This window comes from Carassius auratus, chromosome 36 (assembly GCF_003368295.1).
Source record: "Carassius auratus strain Wakin chromosome 36, ASM336829v1, whole genome shotgun sequence".
NCBI lineage: Eukaryota > Metazoa > Chordata > Actinopteri > Cypriniformes > Cyprinidae > Carassius > Carassius auratus.
In genome coordinates, this window is record NC_039278.1 from 18,082,080 (window position 1) to 18,107,590 (window position 25,511).

General features: G+C 36.6%; 1 protein-coding gene across 1 annotated transcript; it reads right to left on the reverse strand.

Moving 5' to 3' along the window:
• Positions 1–225: 225 nt before the first annotated feature.
• On the reverse strand, positions 226–25,190 carry LOC113055498 (solute carrier family 41 member 1-like). The gene is made up of 11 exons (XM_026221858.1): positions 24,971–25,190; positions 22,774–23,484; positions 18,470–18,577; positions 11,686–11,757; positions 9,541–9,685; positions 7,825–7,971; positions 5,858–6,005; positions 5,639–5,718; positions 5,401–5,535; positions 5,128–5,276; positions 226–3,700 (listed from the first exon to the last, which is right to left on the reverse strand). Exons 2-11 carry the CDS (start codon positions 23,236–23,238, stop codon positions 3,515–3,517), a joined length of 1,635 nt encoding a protein of 544 aa, XP_026077643.1. The 5' UTR covers positions 23,239–23,484; positions 24,971–25,190; the 3' UTR covers positions 226–3,514.
• Positions 25,191–25,511: the final 321 nt, after the last annotated feature.

Here is a 25,511-nt window from a genome sequence, read left to right on the forward strand (position 1 = left end):
CACCTTCATTTTAGGCCCAAACGGAGCAAAATTATGCAATTTGGTGCAGTTGCTGATATATATATGGCCAAAAAGTTAGGTGTTCATGTTGAAATATTCCTAACAATATAAAACATTATGTTATGTTACATTATGCACACACATATTACGTTATGTTGATTTGATTAGAATTTCAAAAGATTTAAATCTGTGTCAAATGGAATGAAAACAGAAAAGCACAGGGCAGTCATATGAAATAATATAATCTTTTATTTCCAGCAATTTACAAGTACCTCTGTTAGGTCCCCATAACAGTGTCAGACTGACGCAGCGGCAGGGCAGAAACTGATGGGGAACAAATCAAAGCACTCAGATAACCACTTACCATCACTAGCTGTACACATTTGGGTAATCTGGTAAATTTGTTTTAGTCTTGCTTAAGAGGCGGTGGGATCTGACCCTCATGGCCAATTTAACTCAGGGAAGGTTACGTTTGCTTGTAGGAAGTTATACACAGATTACTGATTAGAGGGAACATGTGACAGACTAGACAACCCACAAGTAAATATTAATTTATTCTAAAACTCATGGGGATCTCGGTGGCTTTGCTTTGGATGACTTTACCACAATACATCTGCCCTGGAAGAACAACGGATGGGATGATTTGTGTACACAAATCAATCAAATACAATATGAAAATTAATAAAAAAAAAAAAATCAGATCAGAAGACCTATAAACCTATGTGTTGAGCCTTGTTTGTGATTTGTTAAGGCATATTACATGCTCAATTCAACGAACCAGATCGATGTGAGGTTTTGCTGGATATTAGGCACCAAAAAACTTTCATTTATTTGTTAAGAAAGAAAAAAAAATGACTAATAAACATACAGTAAACATCGCTACTGGTCCAATGCAAAGAAGAAGAAAAAAAAATGCAACAAAATGAAAAATAAACATTTATAGAATAAATATATTATTTACAAATAGCTTTGTCGCATCTATAGAAATAAATAAACAAAGCCTCCCGTCCCCTGAAGAAATATTCACACCTATAGAGAGCTGTCATGGTACAATGGCAGCACCGGTCAGCTGCACAGTAATATTCGTGATGGTTGAATGCATAATTGTGGTATAAACATATCTGCGTGTGCGTAAAACACATTGGAGCCGCATGCTCTCGTTGCACAAGTGCGAACTCTTGTGGTAAAGTCTGACATTACAGTACATCTTGTGCACAGTGATCTATTGTGACATGAAATGTGCTTGCAACAAACATATGACACTAGAACTCGCCTTAACACACTTGTACAGTTAAAAACAACAACAACAGACATTTAAGAAAAGAAAACAAAGTTTACAGTAAAAATAAAGGGGTGTGAAGTTTTTTATGTTATGTGCCCCGCACAAATTCCACTACTCTGCTGATGACGTGAGATGTGCGCGAATGGAGCGATGTTTCTAAACAGCCCTTTAGCAGTTGCATGCTAGCATTAACATACTGTCGATAAATAGAGGTCAGTTGCTTTATAAGGCCTGGCTAGTCATTAAAATTAGTTTACTGACAGCCACTGATTAGGGATTTTTTTTAATGGCTGAGAACTGAGGTAGCTACAGACTAGCTGCTAGCCATCCTGTTAGCCCTTCAAGTGTTTCTGAGTGGCATTAATCTCATAAAAACATTCAAAAGGAAACCATTTCTCTCCTCTTCCAGTAGGAAAGAAACTACATTTAAAATCAAGCATGGCTTCAAATCATTCAGAGAGCTGGTTCAACATTTTTTTTTTTTTTTTTTTTTTTTGCTAAAGCATGCAGAGGTGTAGATGTAAAAATAGCCCTTTTTTCAATTATTATTATTATTTATTTTTAATTTTTTGCATGATTCTACAGATATTCTTCGGTCCTTTTATGAAAAGGCTTTTAAGGCAGAGCGTTTCGTGTTTCTTTAGTTTGATCTAATTGAAATCACCAATTGACCTTTCGCTAAGCTTTGCATTAAAAATCCTGAACAAACAAGCTTGGATAATTTGGTGAGGGTTTACTTTGAAACAATTTTCACTCAGAAACTGCTAGTAAAGTTTTGCAAAGTCAAAAGACTGAAATAGTATTTTCAGGTAAAATATGCTCCAGTAATCTTTTATTTTACAACTTCATTTACAGTGAAAAATCATTTTACAGTGTATTATGCAAATGTGTATCCATAAGTTAACTGAGCTGTGAAAGGGGCATTTTCTCTTTTTAATTGATTGTGGTAAGTATTTTTTTGCCTTGAGTTTGCAGTGTCTGCATTTTTCTTTAAAGGAAAACGGCAGATAAAATGCTTTGCAATGCATGCTTTCTTCATCTCACATGAGAATAATTTCCCATTTATTTTGGACACTTTGTGAGCACTTTTAACTAAAAAATCATAGAAACTCCAGTTCTGTCCCTTGACGTGCTCTGTAAAACTATTATCAGGTTTAGCAACAGTATCCAAGGGAGGCAGAGCTTAGCAAAGGGTCAACTGTATAAATACTCTATATAATAGAATAATAAATTCATTGGGATTTGGAAAGCCTTTAAGAGTGCATTGTCAAATATGATTTCTGTTTTGATGAAAAGGTTCTGACAGCCAATTTTTTTTTAGAATTCACAGCCCTTTTAAAATAACCACTTTGTTGACCATCACTACAAATCGATTAACTGCCCCAGTATTGTGAGTCCACTGAAGAGATTTTGGAGAGTAACAAACGTGGACGGCCTCATGTGCAATATTACAGGCCTTTGACTGGGTGAGACGTTTGCCCACGTAACAGAAATGTATACGCAAATGAGGCAAAGTCTGATATTTTACCCTTTAGGTGCCGAGCGTAAACAGCCCATGAGCCTTTTTCATCGCATTGCACAATTTGAGAATTTCAATGAAACAGTAAAGCATTTTGGGCTACTATCCCTCTCAGTAACCATAAGCACAGCTATTAAAGCAAATTTAGATCCTGAAAACATAGCATTGCTTGTTAAATTAGGCGATATCTACTGTATATGCATGTTTTATCATCAAAAGGTCCCCTTTGAGATTCAGTCTCTACTATAAGACATACAGTAAGTGACTCTTTTAATCTTTAGCCTGAAATGTTATTTAGGTCACTCTGTGATGGTCCAAATATGTTATTTTGTTTTTAGTTGGCAAAGGCTGTGAGTACCGCCCTCAAAACACATCATTTATATCACTATTTTGTAGCACTTGCTGATGTAGCATTCTGTGTTCCTTTGCCTCTCGTGAAATATTTCAAGTTTAGGTTGATGTCATCTTTACATGCAGCCAATGCGACAGGCCATAAAATTGGGCCGAACATCCCCATTGAAAAATAATGAGGATTGTTGTTCTCCCTGTAGCTAAACAACCATGAAATTACATATCAATACCAAAGCAATAATGTCATCCATATAATCATGGTAGCCAATGCAGCCATAACAATATAGATAATATTTCTCTATGTGGCATTATAAATAAAGACATTTGTGTTGCTTGGACAGAGTCAAAGGAAGCAGCGTGGATCAATCACCCACATCTGTGTCCCTATCTCCAATCAGCCACAGGATGTGGAAACACAGAGCCAGGAAGCCCGTCCCCAGCAGGTCTCCCAGGGCAGTCAAGTAGGGAATGGAGAAGTTGTCAGGATTCATCCCTCGATGCCACATCCAATTAACCATCCAGTCTGCAAGGTACAGCAGGATCACAACCTAGACCGGAAGAGAATGTGTCAACATGATGGAAATGGACGGAAATCACCAGGATGCAAAAATAGAAAGTTATGATATTTTGTGTAGCCTATATGTGTGCACATATGCAAGTATTATATGTGACCCTGGAGCACAAAATCAGTCTTAAGTCAATGGTGTATAATTGTAGCCATAGCCAAATATACATTGTATGGGTCGGAATTGCTGACTTTTCTTTTATGCCAAAATTCATTAGGATATTAAGTAGAAATGATATTCCATGAAGATATTTTGTACATCTCCTACTGTAAATATATTAAAACTTTAATTTCTGATTAGTAATATGCATTGCTAAGAACTTAATTTGGACAATTTTAAAGGTGATTTTCTCAATATTTAAATTTTTTTGCACCCTCAGATTCCAGGTTTTCAAATAGTTGTATCTCGGCCAAATATTTTCTGATCCTAATAAACCATATATCAGTGGAAGGCTTATTTATTCAAAAAATTTGGATTTTGTGGTCCTGGGTCACACATACACACACACACACACACACACACACACACACACACTCGTTTGTTTTTGTGAAAACTGGGGACATCCCATAGGCGTAATGGTTTTTATACTGTAGAAACTAAATTCTATCGCCCTTCACCAACCCTACACCTAACCCTAACCCTCACAGGAAACTTTGTGCATTTTTACTTTCTCAAAAAAACTTGTTCTGTATGATTTATAAGCGTTTTGAAAAGTGGGGACATGGGTTATGTCCTCATAAGTCACCTTCTCCTTGTAATACCTGTGTCATACCCATGTCATTATACAGAGTTGAGTCCTGATATGTCACAAAAACATTTTTTAATTAATAATAATAAATACAAAAAAATTGTGTTTGATTTACAATAAAACAATAATACTGTCATTAAAATTTAAATAACTGTTTTCTATAATAAAATATTTTTCATTTATTCCTGTGATTTCCAGCATCATTACAAGAGTCTTTAGTGTCACATGATCTACATAAATCATTCTAATAAGCTGATTTGCTGCTCAAGAAACACTTATTTTAAGTGTTGAAAACAAGTTGTGCTTATTTTTCCCAGAATTCTTTGGACAAAAGAACAGAATATATTTAAAATAAATATATTTTGTAACATAAATTATTCTTTTGCTGTCCTAGCTGAATAAAACTATATAATTTTAAAATCTTTCTGACCCCAAACATTTGAACAATGATGTATTTGTAAAATGTATAAACTTTTTGCATTATAGCAATGAGAAAGTTATGTTCCAATGCAAAAAACAAAACAAAAAAAAACATATATATATATTCCTTTTGATTTTGACATGAACCTAATATTTTTTCCATAGCATTCTCTCAAAAATCCCACATGAAGGCCAGAAACACTATTAAACATTTATTTTAAACCTAGATGCTAAAGTATACCTGAAGCAGAGCCGCGGCCAGATAAAATGCAATGAAGAGGGAGGTGAGAGTGGTGTGTCCACCCTGCATAGAGTTAATAGTGTACAGGAAGACCAGATGACCAGGAGCGACCAGGAGGAAGAGCACTCTGGCAGAACGTGAGTTGAGAGCTGAGGAGAGAGTAAATGTACTGTTACAGAAGTCATTAAGACACAATACAGGCAAATACGCTACTAGCAATATTTAGTGAAGTCTTTGCAAAACCTTGGGCAGCTGGTTGTTCATATCACTCACCTGAGCCAAAGAACGAGCTCCAGGGAGTTGGACATTTCTGCGGGGCTGGGCTGGGCTCTGCTATGGGCAAGGCGTTCATGTGCAGGTATGTGGAGATTCGACTGGCTTGAACCGCCACCAAATTGCCGCCCACACCTGCAGCAGGGCAAAGCAAACAATTCATGCAATGATCTCTGGTGTGTCATAGTAAGGGCTAGTAAACACACCCGATAAAACATAAGGTGATAAGAAGTCTCACCGTTGATGACAGGAGTGAACACCGCCATTCCAGCAAAGTTAGGGTTAGATACTGTCTTATCCAGAATAAGGCCTCCAACACTGTTTCAAAAGAAGTTCAATCTCATTTTAACGAAACAAAGATACTGCATCTGTGGTGTCAGATAAATGATTGACATATGGGTGTCAGCCCAAGTGAGTGATCCATCCGTCATAAAGAGGAATGAGGAAATGTTCCTACCTGCTGATGGCCATGGCGATAATGACCGGCTCCCACCCTGAGTAGAGCACTTCCCGGGTGGAAGGTGTCCGCCGGGCGATGAGGACCCAGAAGGGTGTCAGGGCGACAAAGAAGGCACAAACCAACGGGTTGGCATAGTCATTGTATTCTGTAAAAAAAAAAGACAAATTCAATAAATGTTCACATCTCCATATGTTTATAAATTATACATAGACACCTTTATGTAATACATATATGTAATGTATAATAAATTAATATATGTTATATGTATTATAAATATGGATATAATATATAAATATATGTTACTGTAAAATCATCATACACATAATTATACGTACACACATAATTTATAATGGTTTACACACACACACACACACACACACACACAAATATATATATATATATAGAGAGAGAGAGAGATACATGAACTTTTTTAAAAATTGAATGCCTTTTAAAACTTTTGAATGGAAATATTATTATTATTACACTTAAAAAAGTAAGACAGGAAAAATAATACACTTTAATTCTGAAGTCATTGTAAAATAATGGTCATAAAATATGAATCTCTACTCTACTCGAGATTGAATTGTCATGAATAACATGTTTAATGCAAGACTTGTGGAATTCAACACCAGTTCAGTTAGTTTCCAAACCAAAGCTGGCTGAGAAATAACAATTACACAATATTCTTTTGGGTACAATTTTGGCTAAGATGGAAGCTTGGTTAAGCTACTATTTTCACTTTGGCTGTTTTACATGTTTACATGCAGACGGCTTGGTCTGTGAGGTTTGATAAGACATAAACATGGAATCAGTCTTTACCATAAATGTTTCCTTATGCACACTCTCACTTCAGTACTGTTCACCACACATCAAAACACCAAGGTGTTACTGAACTCTCAACTAGAATTGCAATCTTAACTAGAATATCTAAACTTCAACTTTATGTTGTTACTTTATGTGGTCTAAAGGGAAAGACAGGTGCACCAAAGAAACTCACAAAGCAGGTGGCGTTCACAAGCCCCGACATGCCCCAACAAGCTCCACTACGCTCTAACGTGACTCAGCATGATGACTTATGGAAATCTTATCTGACTGAATGTATTACTCATGAAAATCAAAAGTATACAAAAACCATGATAACCCGAAAGGACAAAAAAGTTTAACTGTTCAGTTTTTCTATTTGAATACATTTTAAAATGTAATTTATTCCTTCTGATGCAAAGAAGAATTTTCAGCATCATAACTCCAGTCTTCGGTTTCACATGAGCCTTCAGAAATCATGTTGATTTGCTGCTGTTATTTCTGGATCATCAAGCAAGTGCTGAGATGCCATGTATTTTCTCCCTGACTGTTCCTCTGCAGAGGAAGTTTTCTGATACAGAAGGTGGCATAACCTGGCTACCGTATTTTCCGGACTATAAGTCCCACTTTTTTTCATAGTTGCCTGGTCCTGCGACTTATAGTCAGGTGCGACTTATTTATCAAAATTAATTTGACATGAACCAAGAGAAATGAACTAAGAGAAATGAACCAAGAGAAAACATTACCGTCTCCAGCCACGAGAAGGCGCTCTATGCTGCTCAGTTCTCCTGTAGTCTACACTGAAGACATAGAGCGCCCTCTTGCAGCTGGAGACTGTAATGGTTTCTCCTCGTTCTAAATAAATGCGACTTATAGTCCAGTGCGACTTATATATGTTTTTTTCCTCATCATGACGTATTTTTGGACTGATGCGACTTATACTCAGGTGCGACTTATAGTCTGAAAAATACGGTAATTAAAGAAGATGATGACTTCTGATATCTTCAGTTAGGAAATACAAACACAAGTTCACAAGTTATCGGCTAAAATGTATGTGAATCTACAAAATTTCTTTGCCTGCTCATATATCTGCCTGACAGTAGATATCCATTTACGCCAGTGTTCCCCGAGAGCTCAGTCATAAAACTGAAGCATCCACTCACCGAGCTCCTTATACAGGCCCGTACTGATGCCAGCCAACAGCGCCAGGGTGATCAGGTCACCGAGGCTGGCTGCAATGGGGGTGGCCACATTGTCTGGGTTGATGCCAACCTTCCTGGATGCAATGATGACTCCAATCATGATAAGACCTGGGCGGAAGAGAAGAGGAAAGATTTGTCAAGTTAGCGATGAAATGGTGGAATTAACACAGGAGATTGTGAGTTGTGAATAGACATTCTTCTGTTTTGATACCTCCTGTTTGGAGGATATATTTCCACTCTAGTGTTGAAAGGAGACTTCAGAGTTGCTTTGTCTTTCCAGGTTCAAAAACAAGCATTAGCTGCTACTCGCCTCAGCTAGAACGATTCTTTTTAGGTTGTCATTACGCTTTAAACTCTACATGCTTTATTCAACAGAAAACTTTTTAAAAGTAACACTATAACAAAATACATATTGCGAGTACACATTGTAGAAACTGGAGATGCCACAGTTCAATACGTGCTTGTGAATTGTGTTTTAATATTTTCTGTGCATTTTTTTCTCCAAAACGGGTTCTGTTTGTGTTCCTGTGAGTCTACTATGGTTTGGGATGAGCAGACGTCTTCCTGCTTATAACGCTCTTCTGAAAAAGCATCTTGGCTTGTAATAATTTGCAATGAGAAGCATTTCTAAAACCTGTTGTCCAACAAAAGAGAACATCATAACATGCTTTTACTCCACAACATCAGTCGAACGTGAGCCGATGTGGCTTCTTGTCACCGAATGGGGCAGAAATAAATTCTATACTGTAAAAAAGGCAATGTTGATTGGCAATGGATTATAAAGATACTTAATTATTATAAAAAATATACCAGAGATGGCTTGAAAAACACTGATAAACCTTATATTGTCACAGTCAGGTGTTTATTGTCTTCATGTTTCAACATTCTCTCTTCTCTTTATTTAGTCACAGCGATAGTGATGCCTTTGTCCATATTAAGGATTTCCTGAAGGATTTGTGGCTAGAAGGGATACAGCTACGGCCAGAAGTGACGCAAGTTTAGCAAAATCTAGTTCTCTAGTTGTCTTCTTTTTTAAAAGATTTTGGCTCAAAAGAATTTGCTACAACATAGACTCACTAGTTGTCTTCTTTACTGTTCATTTAATATATGTTATTTTCTCTTTCACTTTTTTCCCGTCCATCTGGTGAGATTTTATGTCACTTCCAACCATAGCTATATCCCTTCTAGTTACAACAGCTTCAGGAAATCCTTAATATCGGCAAAGGAATCGCTATCGCTGTTCTATTACTTCTGTGATGCATATGTGACGTTTCTGCACAAGGGTGCCCTCTGGTGTCCAGTATAAATGATACAAACATTAGTTGTTTCATCCTATTTTCTTTATTTATTTTAGATGTTTCATCTCATCAATTCATCCTAATTTGGGTAAAATAGGAAAAATAATACTTATTTCAAAATAAAATAGTAGACATAAAATAATATCCGTTTTTTTCTCTAGTATACAGATGTGTACAGCAGTTTAAAAAAAATTGAGGAATGTATTGAACCACGGGCTAACTATATTGTTATATCCCTATATCCCTAAAGGTATATACACATCTAAATAACCTTTTTCGATGGTTAAGAACCTTTTGTATAAGATTTTGTGAAAGATTCTTTATGGAACCATCAATGGCAATTAAGAACCTTTATTTTTGACCTTTATTCTTTACTCACCTAGCAGCAAAGAAGCGATGAATGCAGTGGCCACGCTGCTGGCACAGAGCAGGACGGCATGGCCCATCTTAAAATTACCCTCTGGAATCCAGCCAAAAATGACTGCAGCGATGGAAGCCAGGAAGCCGACTACTGTGGCCTGAACCTGAAATCAGAAGGGACACGATGAACTCAAACCCCTCTCACCTTCCTGAAGTTCAAAGTCTTCATGTCAAGTTTACTTTGTTCTCTTTCATCATTAGTGTTATTATTGGGTTTTGGGGTCATTTCCAAGAAACAGATCACCCAATCATTACATAACTGTTAAGTCAAGAATGCAATCTGGAAATGTCAAACCTCACATGATATGTGACATTGTAGCAATGACTTTGCACCCAAATCTGACAAATCTTTAGGAGATGAAATCTGATCTGTTTCTTCTGAAACTGCTGACTCGTTCATTAATTCAATATTCACTACATAGTCAATGTTATATACATCTCACTACATAAGGAACGATTATGAAAAATATGCATTTGAACAGCTTCAGTCAAAACTACATACTGCATATGGCGTAAACTATTAAAGGGACAATAAGTAACTTTTTAGGTATTTTATTATCTAAAATCAATATTTTTATTCATAAATATGCCCTCAATGGTGTACAAATACCTATGCCAATGTTTAAACTAATCCTTGTAAATGAAGAATTTATTATCTTTATATACATGGGACGGGTAGGTCGACGGAGGCTTCCATGTAGTTCCGCCATCTTGCAAAACTATAATAGCAGAGAGGGACAAAAAGTACTAAGCCAAGGCGTTTCCACAGCGCGTTTTCGGTCAGAGCCAGAAACACAGGTGCAGAGCAGTGAGAGGCGCTTGAAACTGCACCGGCAAGTTTAAAAGTCTGGATTGCATTCTTATTATGGACCATACATATGCCGCGCCACAGGAGAAGAAAACATCGTCGCCAAAACAGTCAAAAATAGAACGTAAAAGGAAACGTGACCGTAGATTACAGAAAACAAGAGTTAATGTCGGGGAAGCTTTTTCTAGGTGGAAAGAGCTAATGCTGGATAAAGATTTCAAAAGAGACGCTGAAGTGGCCAGTTTTCTTCTCGACAGGTAAGTCAGTGTTACAATCTATATTATAATTTTTTTTTTATATCTAACAATGCATATAATTCAGAAAATATAACGAATAAATTAGACATAACTACTAATTACAATATTTCATGTTTTCCACAGTCAGTAATTCATAATGTAACATTCGTTTGTTAGTTGTCATGTTGCAGTTTGTTTGAAATAACACACCTGTTCACCTGAAGGAAAACTCGATGAAGTGCTATTAGAAGACATCCTGTCAAAGCTTTTTGGTACATATCGCCTACCGTAGATGCAACGCGCATTTGAAAAAGCGAGGCGCTGGAGAGCAAAATTAGTTTGAATGCAAAATACAATTTCACCACTAGATGGGAGTAATTCCTACTTAGTGTCCCTTTAAAGATCTATTTCTGTAAATTAAACAAAGATGAAACTAAATAAAATGTAAATATTAAAAAAATATTTAACTTCAATATTAAAATGAATGTTGCCTTGAATTCTATCTGAAATTAGCAAGGAAATTCAATTAAAGCTTAAGAGAAATATATATAAAAAAACTAATTAATGACTAATGACTAAAAAAGTAAACTAAAATGAAAATGAAAATGAAAACAGAACAAATCTAATTCAATGTCTTACTAAATGTAAAAAACATATATAAGTCGCACTGGACTATAAGTCGCATTTATTTAGAACCAAGCACAAACATTACCGTCTCCAGCCGCGAGAGGGCGCTCTATGTCTTCAGTGGTATGCTACAGGAGCACTGAGCAGCATAGAGCGCCCCCTCGTGGCTGTAGACTGTAATGTTTTCTATTGGTTCATTTCTCTTGGTTTATGTTAAATGTTTTGATAAATAAGTCGAACCTAACTATAAGTCGCAGGATCAGCCTAACTATGAAAAAAAGTGCGACGTATAGTCCAAAAAATACGGTATTTACTTGATTCACAGTCAGATTGGCCAAAAAATCCACTGCTTGCCGGAACAAAGCCTTTGTGAACTGAAGAGTTTGCATGCACATTAGACAAACAGGATTGATATTTTTAGAAGGTCTCCAACCTGAATTAGTGCGAGGTTTCCCATGATCATTTTCCACATATCCTTCGCCGTATCCATTTGTCCAATATTAGCCTGGTGAGAGGGGGAGGAGAGAACACAGGAAGTCCATTTACAAATGCTCCCATTATAGATTGACCACAGCACACTTTCCTCAGAGCGAGCAACACTGATCTCGCTTAAGATGCTGTTTTACTTGTTATTGTATTTCTGATCGCTCAGAAAAGCTGCATGATTTGAGGAGTCCTTCACAGTGCGACTGGTGCAGGAAGGGTTGCGTGCTAATGCTGAATACTTCAAGCAGACAAAAGCCTAATAATATCATAGTTCTACATTTCATGATCCAATCAAATCTCAATGGATAAAACAAAGCTCCTTCCTACATTATTTCCCACTGGATATTCTGTTTCACGCTGAACTACACGAAGCACACTGCAAGAGCCATTAAGAACCACATAACATCTAATAGTGCTAATAGGATCATCATTAAACAGTGATCTTTCTATGAAAAGGAAACAATGAAACATATATGGCAGGAAACATACATTTTGCTGTTGCTCAGGCGCCTTCGGCCCAGCTTTCACTAGAACAAACAGTGGTCAGTTTACAAGACAAAAGAGGGTTTGATTAGCTGGACAGATGCATCTTATCTTCCTCTCCCTACTTATCTCATCTCTCTCAGTACAGACACTAATGTCAAGTGGCTCCAGCTCTACAGAGGCTCTCTGTATCATGGGACAAGGCCTGTCCTGACCTGGACACACTCAGACGGGCCAAAACTACCTAAATATTTTTCTGTTACAAAACAGAAAACTCCTATGAAAACAAAAGTTTTTTTTGGCTATTAGCTCTGAGGTCATCGATATGGTAGCATCCTTATAAAATTTGATGTAAAAACAGATTATGAATTAATGCAATGGAATACTAGCAAACTACCAACTGAATACTTTACTGTAGGGTTGTTATAGTTAACTATCCCTAAAATGTAAACCGAATGTTAAATAAAATAATAAATCAAATTTTAAAAACCAAATTCTATTTCAGCTAGTTGCCAAAGCAAAACTTTGCATTTTCAATTAGCTTTACTGATCTTTTATAATGGATTTGAATTTCTCTTCTGTACACCAAGGATGCATTTGTTTTATCAAAACTACAGTAACAATATATATATATATATATATATATATATATATATATATATATATATATATATATATATATATATATATATATATATATAGCCTATATATATATATGCATGCAATATATACAGTATATTTTAGCTACATATACCTATCTGGGAATTTCATGCATGCAGAAAAAATAAATGCATTTGACAAAATAAAAAAATAAGTATTGCAGATTGCAGAATGATATTTAAAAATAAACAGTCCAAAAATGTCCTCATTCAATTTTAAATACATCAATGTATGATGTGTGTGATGTCTGAAAATGTACACTTTGGCCTACAGTTTCTTAAATGCAAATCTAGTACAGCAGCCCAACACACAAAAGTGAAGGAACCAGTGCTCTTTGCTAAATGAGACAGGAAACAGAATGGCCTGAGTTTACGTGTACAGAATGCATTTCACAGAGGCTGACAGCCCAGCAGTCTCTTTTAGACATTCAGTGCACCTCACTGTAGCCTTTCATTATGTTTCAAAAGAGCTGCAGCACTTCTGAGCTTCCTGTGAACTCAACACTTCACTGCTCTAAAAACTCAATTACACACTGCATGACAAAATAAACTCGATTTTTTACATATTCTGAAGAAAATGGGAGCTCTGCTTACTGGTACAAAAGTCGCTGCCACAATGCAAGAGTGTTGTCGGATGTTTCTTTTTCTATTGCTAAGGTTTTCTGGGTGGTTTTCACACATTTCTATGCAGTTGCTATTCAGCTGTTCTGGATGGGTGCTAGGTGGTTACTTCTTGGCTTAAAACAGCCCAAAGCTGTACTAATTTCTTTCATTTAAAGGTACATTGCAACCTCTTTTATAATCAGTATTTTATTCTTTTCTATTAAAATTCTTGACACATTTACAATTTAGAGACATGTTTTAAATTTAGTTTAAATAACACATTTTCTTACCACATTGTCACCACACTGTTTGTTTGCATAACTCTCACAAAACTGTGTTTAATCAATCAATCATTAAATGAATAAATAATTAAATATTAGGTAAATTACTCTTGTTCAAAGGAGTCTGAGGTATTTTTACTGAAACACCAAGACAAAACACCGCATTTTCTGCACTGTAAATAATTTTTGCGATGTTTTATTTCCCTACAGCGTTTTTTTTGTGCATAAAACTTAAATTAATTCACATTATAATTCATAATATATTTTAATTTTACAATAATCACACACACACACACACACAGTGTTTTATTTTAATTAAAAAAATATTATTAAAAATATTAATAATGAACAAAAGTGCTTCTCAAGTAAATGCATCTTGTTTAAAGGATGTTTTAGATATTTTAACAGGAAAACACTGAAATTTGGTGCCGCATAACTATTTTATGGGATGTTTATGGTTTATCTGATCACTCATAAAAGAGTATAACTCAAAAGCTGCACGATTTCGGGCAGGATGCATAACATGCTGAAGTTTGCAATAACACTAGTGATAAAACAGCCAATTAAAGCCTCAATAACTGATTCTGCATTTTAGATTGTAAATTATTGATAATATGTCTGTTGCTCCCTCTTTCATGTTTGTTTGTTTGAATGGATGTTATTTTATTAATATAATAATAAAAAGTTAATCACAAAAAAAAAAAAAATGATTCTGCATGTCTACAAATCCTTGTCGTCCATTCAGTGTTCACCATGCAGGAGGAAAAACAACACTTCTTTCTTTTTTCCTGCAATCTAATTTCTGTTCTGACTCAAACTACAATAACAGCAAATTAGCAACGCTACTATGTTACAAATATCCTGTGCAACAGGATGAAGGAAAAAGCAGGCAGGAGAGGCCGTTCGTGGGGCAGTCGTTGCTGTTTCAGTGAAGTAAATGTATGTGTGTGTATGTGCGCACAGGGCCTTCATGAGGCAAAAGGAAGGAGCTCTTGAGTCAGTGCCAACTGCCTGCTGCTTGCTGAGGTGACCCCACTCCGGCGGTCACAGTGACTCTTCCGCACTGTGTCCTGCCTTGTGTAGCTCTCTCACACACATGGCGTGAGAGGGAAACAGAGCTGGCTGGGCTACTTCCACTGCTCATGTAAGATTCAAAAAATAATTCAGAATACTGTCATTGTTTACTTACCCTCATGGCTTAATTTCTTCCACTGAACACAAAGTAATGGGACAGTCATTCCTTTCCAGAGAATTACAATGAGTAGCATCAGAATTTGAGTCAGGGAGTTGAACTTGAGAAACTTTTCACTATTTAAATGGTGCATTTTTTTTTCTGGCAAAGAGTTCTTGTTTTTGTTTAGTTTTTTGCATATAGTTCAGTAAATATACATCATATTTGTTTTTTGCTTTATGAACATTCATCTTGTTTGAAGGATGTTTAGGTATTATTTACTGAAAAACAAGACAAAGTGCTACTACTGTATATCCTTTCATTTTGTTGCCCCAAAGTTTTTTTTTTTTTTTTTTTTTTTTTTTGTAGTGTAACTATTATTTGTTCACAAATGAGATATGGTTAATAGGCTTTGCCAGAGGGAAAGATGAATAGTGAATAGCATTGGGGTAATGCATTACATGTGAGATATGTACGTAATCAGTACTTTTTTAAATAACTAGTAAATTTAAATAAATTCACAATAAAAAGTTACTCTTTCAAATAAGTAACGCAAGTTTCTTTGTTTTCCATTTTAATTCACTGATGCCTCTCCTGCCCCCACGTTGAGAGATATTGGGAGTGAGGTGCAAGGCAAAGGCACTTTGGGTCTTTACAGTTGCCAAAAATAAAAAAAATGATGTTTTTTTTATGTCAAAAATAAATAAGTACACCCAGCTCAGGTGACAAAAAGCAACAGAAAAGTAGTGTTGGTGCTTTTGCATTTTTTTTTTTTTTTTTGCTCAGTATCAGCCTTTATAAAATAATACAAGACTGGAAATATATGTGGATACTATAAGTTAATTACATTTTATTTTTTTCATTTTTGAGTGAACTATTCCCTCAACAGGCTATCACTTACTGATAAGTGGGGGTCCGAGTAATGTTGATAAGCTCTATGCAAATCGATCTATGCAAAACACAACGGTGGTCACACACACAACACTTCTACAAACCGATAAACCGTGCATTTCTGAAGCAGAGATGGGAGGAACCTCTGGCAGAGACAGCGGCTGGAGCCACGTAGCTTTATTTCTAGTTTTTCGTCCACAAACTCAGATAAAATCACGCATGGCACAAAGCCAGATTAGGTGCTTTGTGCTGTAGAAACATGATACATGTTTATGTGACCATTAACATTTTGACAAACAAGTGCTTAATAGGATCAAGAGCTAACACCCTCTTAATATTACTGGAATACTGAATAGCAGGTGGTTAGTCACCTTCCTGGAATTGTGGAATGACACAAGAAAACAACACTATTATTTCATAATTAATGACATAATGTTTTAAAATAGCTAGAATCTGAAACAAAATCAGATTATTAAAAAAAATGTAACATTCGATGTTTACATCGTATTTTACAGCATATAAAGGAAAAGGTTCTTTCCACCGAAGGAAATATTTGAATTAAATATTCAAAGATCTTTAATTTAATAGTTAAAATGAACTATACAAAAACTTGGGTATGGTAAGAGTTTTTAATGTTTTTGAAAGAAGTCTTTTCTGTTCAACATGGCTGCAAAATGACTTTTTGTTCGATTTAATGCATTCTTGCTGAAAAATAAAAATACAAAATAAAATAAAAATAAAAATAACTCTTACTGCCCCACATTTTTCGTGGCATGTTTGTGGCCATGCTTAAAAAGTCAATTTGAGCAAATATCCACATTTAAAATGTACAGTATTTCTCTTTCCAGAAAATGGGCCAAAATACTGATGACATTATACAGTCTCTTAAGCTTTGTCCAAATAAAAAGAGAAAGCTACTTTTCATTGAGTAGCAGCAGCATTTTTGCAAATCAGAGCTATTTTAAAAAAGGATAAGCACTTTGATATGTTCTGCCTCAAGTTCCTTTTAGAATAGGGTATACAAAGGACAGAAAATTTGTCAAAGCATATGATGGGCTATTCAGGAAAACTTGAAATTGCATCATGTGACCCCTTTAAAACAATAATACAGGGCCGAAATGACATGAAGGTGAGCGAATGATGACAAAATTAAACTTTGGAATGACTAATTATGGTTACTTTAAATCACTGCACTCAAATTTAATGAAAAACAATGCCACCTGACAGCATTGCTCCTAGATTTAACCAGCTAACGTGGGCTGCTGAAGGATGTTTTATGATTAAACATATAATCTTGTGGTGGGAGCTCAGAGAGCCACAGCCCAGAAGAATGTCTGGCTTTGCCACAAAACTGGCACATCCATGTCTAGCCGAGACACTACATCGAGTGTACGGCCATGTGATTAACAGGATTAAAATAATGTTAATTTGACCATAGTGTCCTACATGATGTCCTATTAAGATCTCAGAGAATGGACACATGGTTATTTTCCTACTTTTAACATAACTACAGTGAAGGACAATGAAGTGTTGTGAAAATTTTTAATAGCAGACAACTACTATTAACCTCTTATGTAGGTTTGTACAGACATACAGTTAAAAACAAACATAATTTTTACATGTTTTGAAGAACATGTACACTTTAAAATCTTAGGTTTGGTTATATTTTAATGTTTTTTTTTTATCTTTTCTGCTCACCAAGGCTGCATTTATTTGATCAAAAATGCAGTAAAACAGTCATTTTTGTAAAACTGTATTTCAGTTTAAAATACACATTTTCAATTTTAATATATTTTAAAAAGTAATCTATCCCTGTGATGCAAAGCTGAATTATCAGCATTTTTACTTTAGTCTTCAGAAATCATTCTGATATGCTGATTCTCAAGTAACATTTCTTATTATTATCAGTGTGGAAAACAGTTGCACTGCTTCATATATTACATGTTTTTTGTTTTTTTTTTTGTCAGGATTTTTTTGTTGAACAGGAAGTACAGCATTTATTCGAAATAGAAAACTCTAGTAATACGTCACTTTAATTGAATTCAATTTAATGCATCCTTGACGAATAAAAGTGTTAGTTTCTTAAAATAACTTAAAGATCTTACTGACCCTAATCTCTTGAACAGCAGTCTAAGTGTAAAATGTAAGTGGTGATTGCCTGTACAAAACGCATCGCCATGATGTTTTGGTCTTTTTTTGTTTTTGTTTTTTGACAATTTTAGCATCTGTCTGTTAAAAATTGCAGCACACCTCTCATACACACCACACAGACAGCTCATCAATATATTCTAACCCCTGATATACCAATATTTTCCTTCAAATAAGAATATTAGTGCATTAGTTTCGACAGGAGGAATGACTCATCATCATATTTCCAGCGGGAGTAACATAAAACTTAAACACACCTCCCCACACTGCACAAAGCAAACATCCGTCACCATCCAGACAAAAGAAAGAAAACAATGCAATTGAAATTGCGTCATGAAATTCAGATGATGATTCAGTCTGATTTTAACAAACATGCTGGTGTTTGTTCAGTATTCCTTAATTTTTTTAAAGGTCCCATTTTATCAAGATTTATCTGTATCTTGAATCATGTCCATTGGAAAGCTCATGTGTTTGATACTATACTAAAGGACTTACTGCAGTAGACAGTCTGGATGCGAGGGTCATCTCCAAGTTCCCTTTCAGGCCCAGGAGAGCAGGCACCAGGATAAAGACTTCAGTCACCTCTGTGAATACCGTCCAGTGCTATTGAGAAAGAGACACTTTTTAATACAAACCCCAATGGAACATTAAAGCCAGACAACAGTCTAGAGCCCATCTATAAGCCTCATCTGTTACAAGTTACTAAAACTTAAAAAACTGAGAAAACCATGTTAAATAAAAACAAATACAAATTCTTTGCATACTAAAAAGTATTCTCATAGCTTCATAAAATTAAGGTTTGACCACTGATGTCAAATAGACTATTTTAACAATGTCCGTACTACCTTTCTGGACCTTGAACGTGGATGTTACCTTGCTGTCTATACAGGGTCAGAAAGCTCTTGGACTTCATTAAAAATATCTTAATTTGTGTTCCATAGATGACCAACGGAATGACATGAGGGTGAGTAATTAATGAGACAATTTTCATTTGTGAGTAAACTATCCCTTTAAAAACAACATGAATTGTGTTAAGATTGTGGATTATGATTCTGCCTGAAAACAATTGTGATATTTTGACCATATAAGAGAATTTTTGAGACAAAGTTGATATATAAAACCTCAAATTATATCTCCTGAGCTATGAAGGAGAGAAATCTCTGATAACATTGACCTTATCATCTGCCAATGTTACATTCAGGCCAGTTTTAGATCTATTGATGCCCTCGTCCATTTGAACCTTTTCCAAGCGTCCGACTTTAGATGTCTGAAGTTGATGACTCTGGTAGCTGGCAGGCTGTTTTTTTCCATTAGGCTGCAGTGCCTTAGAAGCAATGCAGCAGCAGACAGTATAGATCAATACATAGAAGGTGTGCTTATCTTTAGACTCATTCCCACTGGTGCACAGCAATTACAGGCCTGACACTGACTAGCTAAATCAATTCTAGCATCTTGTCACCACATGAGGAGAGAGCGAAAAAGCACGGCGGGCACTGCTAACATAACGCTGAAGTAAAAGCGAATGGTAAACATAACAAAAACACTAAATCTTCTACAAATAGCAGCAAAAAGCACTAGTTAAGGAGTTTGAGCGGTGCAGCTTCCAGTGGGCGGGTTTCAATGGCCGTTTCTTTTTCCTTGAGTCTTTGGCAGTGCAGGGGCCACTTTTAAAAAAGGACGAACATCAATTGGGAGCTGGCACCCGGCCACTTTGTCTTCGGTTCCCTTTGACTGAACCTCCTCTGCTCTGTCCATGTCCCTCCCCCAGTACGATGTTGTCTTCAGGGAACAGCACAGTCCTGGCTCTGAGGGTTCTGCGAACTCGACGCACAGCAGTGCAGGCATGCACCCGGAGGGAGGGAGGCTCGGATTGCAGGATTGTGTAATGTTGGCTGGCAACGCTCCTCGGTTCCAGCACCTTGGTCTCCAAGGCTCAGCATATAAGTTTCACAGAGGAATTCTGAGGACGCTCTACCAACCTGGGTTGTGCTTAACACCGGTGAACCTGCAGTGGTCTATGTGGATGCTAAGAGTTTCTAGATAAACGTATTGATCACTCACCCTCATGTTGTTCCAAATCTACACTCTTTAAAATTAGATTCCAAAAGAGTGATTTTGTAGCGATGCCATAAAAGAACCATTTTTGGTTTTCCAATGAGCCTTCCAGTAGACACTTCTTGAAAGAACCATTGTTTTTTAGTGTGAAGTACGTTTTAAAAATTTTAAAGGAACCTTTTCCACTATAAAGAACCTTTAGTGGTTCCATGGGTGTTATGATTTTTCATGGAACCATCTATGTCAATAAAGAACCTTTATTTTAAAGAGTGGAATACAACTGTGGAACACAAAATAATATATTTTGAAGAAGATTATGGTTAATTTACTTTTATTGACATTTCGTAAATACCTTCCTTCATGCTCTGCAGAAGAAAGAAACACCAGAGAGATGAAATATTAATGATGATTTTCATTTTTTGCGTAAGCTATTCCTTTAATAATCTGTAAACTGTCCGGAAAATGAGATAAGTGCTTACCCATCACTCAACCAATATTATTTCTATGAGGTTGCTAGTAAATTCCTATTGGTTGCTAGAGTATTGCGGGTGGTCGCTTACTGGCTGAAAACAAAAAAAAACCTACAACTTAGATCTAGATATGGTTAAGGTTCTTCAATTTAAGTCTGTGGGACATATATTGTTATTCTTCTCATTTAAATAGTAAAAACAACAAGCCACATAATCTTGAAGCACCATTTACAGTATATCGTAACAGTGCTGTTACTGTTAACAAAAACTATTAAAAACCGAAATAAAGGATGGTAGATCTCCAGGAACAGGACAGGGCATTCCTACCCTAAATAATTAATACTGACATTAGCAGGCTAAATAATCATTTCAGTGCAATTAAATAATCATTCATCAAGGAAAGTAGATGATTTAAGTCTGTTCGGCAAACAGAACGAGTCATTAGTTTGACACTAGGAGACAAAAGCACAATTTCGGCACCTGTTCCTGCCCAAGTTACTCTACAGGACATCTGACACAAATCTTGAAATCAGTCAGCTGCACTGCTGAGTAATAGAAGCCAATGATATGATCAAACATTAAATGGAACTACACAGAAACATATTATAAGATCTCAGCTCATGGAAGGTTAATAAAGGACAGGTTATGCTTGTATGCATCGAATACTATCAAAATGAGATGACGGTGGATGTGTTAAACCCTAACTGGCTTCCTGTCAGGCCTTAATGTTTAGTCTGTTGTCCTTATGGTAAAAATAGTTTAGCACACTTTAGCGCAAACAGGTCTGACTAGAGGTTTTCTAGCACAATGCATTCCACATCAGCTGGGTAAAAGGCAAAATCACCAAGTCGGCTGAAAAACAAGTTTCCATGCCGGTTAAGACTACAAAGGGTGTGGAGCTCTGCATTATGTAGTGACGTTAAACCTCGTGGTTTTACAATGCTGAATAACAACTAGTGAATTCTCTTTCACAATAAGTTATAAAATGTCCCTATGCCAGTCCATAGGTCTACACCCTTTCCTCAAAAAACAACCATAACAAGTAATAAACAATCGGTCTTTGGATTGTAAACCTGATTTCTATCATTCACAGAGGAAATTGAGGAAGTGAGGTAAGTATTACACGAAAAACAAAACACCACCTCGGAGACTCTGGACCACCAATGTTTTTGCTAAAATCCAAGGTTAACCAGTTTTGGTTACCTGTTGGTGTCTACCGGAGTACAACGGAAAGACATGCGGTACGTCCATCTGTAGAATAACACTTTTTCAGAAGGTAGCGCAGATTATACACCTACACTCTTAAAGATAAAGGTTCTTTAGATGATTCAAATCTTCTTCACACTAATTAAAATGGTTCTTTTAAAAAAAGAAATATTCATTGAAAGGTATTTGGGGAACCTAAATTGGATCTTCTATGACATTAGTGACTGAAAAAAATATATACTACCTGTCAGCTGGGATGTGCACCTTATTTTTAAACCGGCCTACTGTAAAACATACACACACTTGCAGGATTGAGTACACTGGAAGTCTCTATCTCTCTCTCTGACTCTCTCTCTCTTTCTCTCTATCAATCTATCTCTTATTTCAGTGGCAATCTGTCACTGGTTGAAAATAGACCCTATTAGTTCACAAATCTGTAGATTTCCTCTACATGAAAATCAACACCATTACACTCTTTCACATGCTCTTAGGGACAAGGGAAACCCTTAGCATGGAACAGCATGTGTATGGAAAGAACCTGTTATCTGAACATCTACCATCTGAACACTGTCAGACATGCTCTGCTGCTCTTAGTATCAGGTATCATCTGAAAAACTCGACTGATGGCTTTCTGTAAACGGCATCACAAGCATGCAAAACCTCACAGTCACAACGAGTTTTACTACTGACATTTATATGGTTTATCCTTTAATAGAGTGCATCTTTACAAAATTTGATCATAAAATATCTCATAAAAATAAAGGTTCTTTACTGGCATCTATGAAGAAACTTTAACATCCATCAAAACTTTTCATTACACAAAATGTTCTTAATAGAGGAAAAAGGTTCTAGGAATTTTTAAAATGCTCTTCACACTTAAAAATGTTTCTGTTTCTGTTTGATGAAACATTGTAACCCGAAAGGTGAAAACCCCTTTTTGCAATCTTTATTCTTTGAGTGTACTGTATTCCAGAACTTATTTACATATATTTCAATATTGTGATTTTTTTTATGTATTGATTTAACTCTATAATCCAAATTAACACCAAGGAATTGGTTTTCACTAACCTGTACAATGTCCAGAACCATGCCAGCTGCAACTGTCCCAAACCCTGCCAGCAGGAAAGGGATCAAAACCTGGAGTCCAATAGAAAAGGATGTTTCCTTCAGAGGAGCCGGCGGCACCGGGCTTTGGTCCGTACTAGTGTCATCACTCTCGTTGCTTTGGCTGGCGTTCTCCAGGAGCGCGTCCTCTTCCCTCTGGCCCTTTGCGTTGGCCCGACAGTCGAGGACAACCATGTCTGGCCGTTCATTCTCTTGATCACTGTGGTCCGGTATGGAGGTCATTTCTGTGAGTTCGTACTCCCCAGGGGTCTGGGGCACCTCCTCAGGGCTGTCAGGTAATATAACCGGATGGACCGACCCGTTGGAGTGGTGGAACGCTGGCGGAGCCCCTTCCTTCTTCATCTCTATCCTTTCCGTCCCGGTGGACATGTCGGACAGTTTGTCTTGATCTTTCGACCAGAGTACCATGCGGAGGCCTTAGGATGTAAAATGTCAATCAAGAAGAAATTAAGAAGCTGGATGGTCTTACTTGAGTTTAGATCAGCTGTTCACCTGATCTCTGGAGTTTATCCCATTAAAGACGGCTGGTGCTGATGAATGAGTTTACAAGTCGAGGAAGAGAGGCAGGTGCGTTCCCCGACTCCAGGCTTGTGTAAGATCCTGCCTGAACTTGGGTAGCATGCAGATTATGTTCCCCATTCAAAGCGAATTATCCTTTAAGACATAACAACAGAAAGCCACATGTTAGTCTGTGTGCAAAGAAGAAATCCAAGTGAAATATTCTTCATAAAATTGACAGGCTTATGTCTCGCACGCACAAAATGTCACAAAAAGAATAAGAAAAAATAAGTTTTGAGGGTCCTAATGAACATCCACTGCTGGAGTCTCTGGGAGGCATTTAACTAAAAGTTTCTGACCAGCTCTGGGCAGTTGGAGGGCTGGAGACATCTCACTTTACACCACGTGGTAAATTAGTTTTTTGAAATGTATTTAAAGGTCTTTGGAGCCAGGGTAATGTTTCAACTCACTGAAACGCCTGAGTCTGATAAGGTCGACTTGTCACCTGCCAAAGGGAGCGACATATATTATAAGTTCTTAAATTATTCCATCTCATAAAAATCGACTTTCTTCAACTTCGTTCAAAAGTCATTGATATAATGCATCCATGTCAACCTACTAAACTGAAAACTTAGGTTTAATTATTGCCTTAATTTAAAAGAAATATGCAGATTGATCAGTTTTATGTAATGGCTTAATAGGATAATCGTGCTAAAACTCTAGAAAATTATAGAAAATTATAACGAGTTAATAGATTGTAAATTCAACGGATGGAAACAAATTATGAAATTTGTAAATTATAAAATAATGAAAACAACTGTATATAGGTAGATAGATAGATAGATAGATAGATAGATAGATAGATAGATAGATAGATAGATAGATAGATAGATAGATAGATAGATTCTTCAGAGAAATGAAACCTCCACAAACGTCTTCTCAGAACGGCAGAAGGAAGAGAGCATACGAGCCAACAACAATTTGCTCATTACCTCCACACTGAAACAAAATCCCTACTTAGTAGTCCGATCAAAACCAGCGCAGCATGGGACGACGTAAATTAACACGGCTCGGTGCCGCTTCGCTTCACCAACACCTCGCTCGTACATCCTTCAGTAAAGAAAGTTTCTTCCGTTCATTTAAGACTAATTTAAAACTTCATGCCAAATGAACATAGTGGCAAAACAGTACAAACTTTAAAGTACGTTCACTTTAAAAATCAAGGTCCTTCAGTGGTTCTGTCGAGCACTTTGAGTTCACCCAGAACCTTCCGAAATCCATTTCGGATGCACAAGGTACTTAGTTAGCTACATGGTTTCGTTAAATAAATAAAAAGTTTAAAAAACAAAAACAAAACACATGTACATTATAAGATCAGTCATGTTGCCATACACTTTTCTGAAGATAAACTAGAAAAGTTCTTTGTGGAACTGTCAGATTCTCTTGGAGTGAAGTGTTTTAGTGTCAGAATGGAACCCTTAAATTTAAACTTGGATACACTTTAGTAAGGCTACTCAAGTGTCATTTATGTAATTGAAACAGAACTAATGCAGTATTCATGTATATTGCCAATAGAGAAAAATAACTAGTTCACAATATGGTATTAAAAGACCCAGGTAAATTAGTCACCTCTTGTGCCTACCTTGTAAAGAAGACACTAAAATGCTGAATGCGGACCTGCTGTCATTCTCCTGTCATTCATGCGGATCTCGTGCCCTTATCTACGGTTATGGAGACGGACCGTGATTAATCAGTAACCTCTCGACTGAGGCTGTCAACTCCGATCCGTTACATTGTTCCATTTGACACGAGCTCGATCCTGCGCATCTATATTACAGGAGGAAGTCGTTAGGAAGGCAGTGCTGACGAAAATTACGAATCCTACTATGAAGAACGCTGAGCTCATGAATATTAAAAGAGCAGGCACAGGCGTTGCTTGGTAACCATTCCGGAGCGTCAAGTGACAGCCACGCAACGTAATTAATATTCATGAACCCACAACCTTCGCTCTAGTAGGATCCGTTCCTTCGCGAACTGACTAGCGCACTCTTACCCAGTGTGTACTTTTCAGCCAATCAGAAAGCCGAGCGTCACGGCATATAATTAACAATCACGTAAGCCTTTGCTAAAGTAATTTGTGTTCAATTACAAGCATCAGGAAACGCTGTTGATTTTATTTGAAA